The sequence below is a fragment of the Garra rufa genome, chromosome 7 (assembly GCF_049309525.1).
Source record: "Garra rufa chromosome 7, GarRuf1.0, whole genome shotgun sequence".
NCBI lineage: Eukaryota > Metazoa > Chordata > Actinopteri > Cypriniformes > Cyprinidae > Garra > Garra rufa.
In genome coordinates, this window is record NC_133367.1 from 22,641,901 (window position 1) to 22,644,827 (window position 2,927).

The 2,927-nt window shown below is 28.7% G+C and overlaps 1 protein-coding gene across 1 annotated transcript in view; it reads left to right on the forward strand.

The window, feature by feature from the left end:
- Positions 1 to 819: 819 nt before the first annotated feature.
- Positions 820 to 2,927, forward strand: part of LOC141338364 (aldehyde oxidase 1-like) — a 30,757-nt gene continuing 28,649 nt past the window's right edge. The window contains exons 1-4 of the mRNA XM_073843888.1: positions 820 to 1,000; positions 1,257 to 1,314; positions 1,428 to 1,524; positions 1,737 to 1,845. Coding sequence (XP_073699989.1) covers positions 947 to 1,000; positions 1,257 to 1,314; positions 1,428 to 1,524; positions 1,737 to 1,845 — 318 coding nt within the window. The 5' untranslated portion in view covers positions 820 to 946. The remainder of the gene's footprint in view (positions 1,001 to 1,256; positions 1,315 to 1,427; positions 1,525 to 1,736; positions 1,846 to 2,927) is intronic.

The window sequence follows — 2,927 nt, forward strand, 5'->3', positions numbered from 1 at the left end:
TCTCGAAGATCAGACATCACAATTCATAAATATATGCATGTCAGCTATCCATATACCTAGTTTAAAATGTGGAGTGTACAAGTGTGAAAAAAATGATACGGAAACACTTTATTAGTCTTATTGTTAAACGTGAGGATTATTCTGCATAAATTAGCCTCTGTACAGTCGGGTTTGGTAGATTTATTATTCTTGCTTCTACCGCCATCTTATGGCGCCATTTTATCGTCGGCTTTAAAAGCCACATTATGCCTTTGTCGCCATCTTGTGGTGAATATACACAAATAAAACTCAAATACTGTAAACTACAGCGATTCTGTCCGTCATGCAGTTTTAAAGTCCAGTCACATGAGACAAAATTTAACCCAAACAAAAAGTGATTGCGAAGCTCGGTGGCTCAAAGGTCGAGTTCTCCTTTGAGTTACATTCAAATCTCAAACCGGGTTTTGTAAAAAAGGAAACCTTTTAGTTCTAAAACGCATCAGCATTTAAATCCCCACATTTTGCGAATTATTACCTGCCGTCTAAAGAAAATAAGTGATGAGAGTATTCTTTATAAAGGGTTAGTTAAAAATACGTTTTTAGTCATCACAAACTGTTGTAATTGGTTCAATCAGTCAGCGCTTAGAAAAGTAACAGACTACACGTGACAACGTCTGTTTCGTTTTTAGTGGTTTAGACCAGTGTAGGAATATTGAGACACATTAATAGCTTTTAATGACAAAAATATACATGAAGAGTTTAAATATGAAAGTTATTATTTAAACTATTCGTATTTATCTGATAACTTTACATCTGTCACTCAGATAAGCTCCGCCTTTACTAGCCCTTCCACTTAGTTTTCCATTTCTGCTTTCGCACTTTGCAGGAAACTTGGTGGAGATCTCAGAGGGGCTCCAGACTGAAGATTTGCTTTAGTTTGTTTGCATTTGACACAAACTTTAAGAAAATGGCTGAACAAACCAGGAACGATGGCTTGATTTTCTATGTTAACGGGAAAAAGGTGCTTTATTTCTAATGTCATCTGCAAAAATTGTTTGCATAAGTGTAACCTGGTCATGTGTTTGTTGTAAAAGTTTTCAAACCGTAGTTTAGGTTTATGGTTGTGAATATGTTGTCAAGTTCAATCCTTATAGAAATGCATAAAACATAATACATACTGAAAGTCTTTGAATCTAATTTGAACGATTCTAATCTGTTTTAAAGATATTTGAATTAATCTGCATAAACTTAATGTATTTTGTGTTTATCCTTGACAGATAATAGATAAGAATCCAGACCCAGAGACTACATTGCTGTCTTATCTGAGGACGAAATGTATTGTTTTACATGTTTTAATAACTATTGAAATTATGAAATTGCAAATATTGCTGGGTTATTTTAATTTTGGTTTAGTTTCGCATTTTCAATCTCTTTTTCTGTGTGTGTAGTGCGGTTGACGGGCACTAAGTACGGCTGTGGTGGAGGAGGATGTGGAGCCTGTACCGTCATGGTGTCCAGATACGACCCTCAGACCAAGAACATCAAGTATTTCATTCACTGTCTCTTCTCACTTTTATCATATTTATAATTTTTATGAATCTGATTAACCCACTTTTTCCACTTCTGAATCCAGATTACACTTTAAACTTTAATTCAATGTTGTTTTTTAAATTCTAAATCAGATTCCTTAAATAATTTTTTTGTTATTCAGATTTGATAATACATCTCTGTCAAATGCTTGTTTCTTCACTGGCCAGTCATTCGTCTGTCAATGCTTGTCTGCTTCCTGTGTGCCAACTTCACGGAGCGGCAGTAACAACCGTTGAAGGCATCGGAAGCACCAAAACCAAATTACATCCAGTCCAGGTAACAGATTCACATTAGAATCTAAATTATACCCAATCCAGATTATGAGATCCAGATCATTAGTTAAGTTTACAGCCAAATTGTAATCTAGATTACCTTCAATCAGTTTAAATGTGGTTATGAGATAAACTAATCATTGAGATTAAATTATCTGATCATAACTCGATTTTCACCATTTCACCCCTGTATTTTATTTTATTTTATATTCATTAAAAATAAATAAATGCAATTTATATGTAAATAATTAAATTATGACTGATTAGATGATTATTTATTTTGTAAGTATTAAATATATACATAAACTATTAAACACTAATAAATATGAAATGAAATATCAAAGGAAACATGAAAGCATAATTTTAATTTATAGTTATAATATAAATAACGAATAATAATTACATATATTTATTACATTAAGATTAATAATAATTATATATAAATTAATTTTAATATTAAGATGTATTTACAATAATAACATTTAAATACATAGTTATTATTATTAAATAATATTATAAATAACATATATATACACATATTAATATAATATTTTGTGGTGTGACCTCCCAATAACAATGATATTTATGAAATAAAAAAGCAATCTTTTTTACAAAATACATCACAAATCTATATGATTAAATTATGTATGCATAGTCAGTATATTGTGGACACTTTGAAAACAATGTTATTTATTAATAAAAAATCTTTTAAAAATATATCACAAAACTTTATGATTGTGATAAGTTGTGTATGTATAATCAGTATAATATTTGTGGACACTTTGAAAATGTATATGTAAAGCGTTAAATACTAATAAATATGAAATAAAATATTATGAAAACATTTTAATTCATAGATATAATTACAGTTATGATTAATAGTTACATAATTATTATTAAAGATTGCATATATCTAATAATAATTATATATGATATAATTTTAATATTTAGATAAAAAAATCGTACTCATTTTAATACATATTTTTTATTACATAATATAAAATATTATATAATTTTAATGTACAATTTTAAGATGTGGTGTGACCTAATAAATATGAAATAAAATATTATGAAAACTATTTTAAT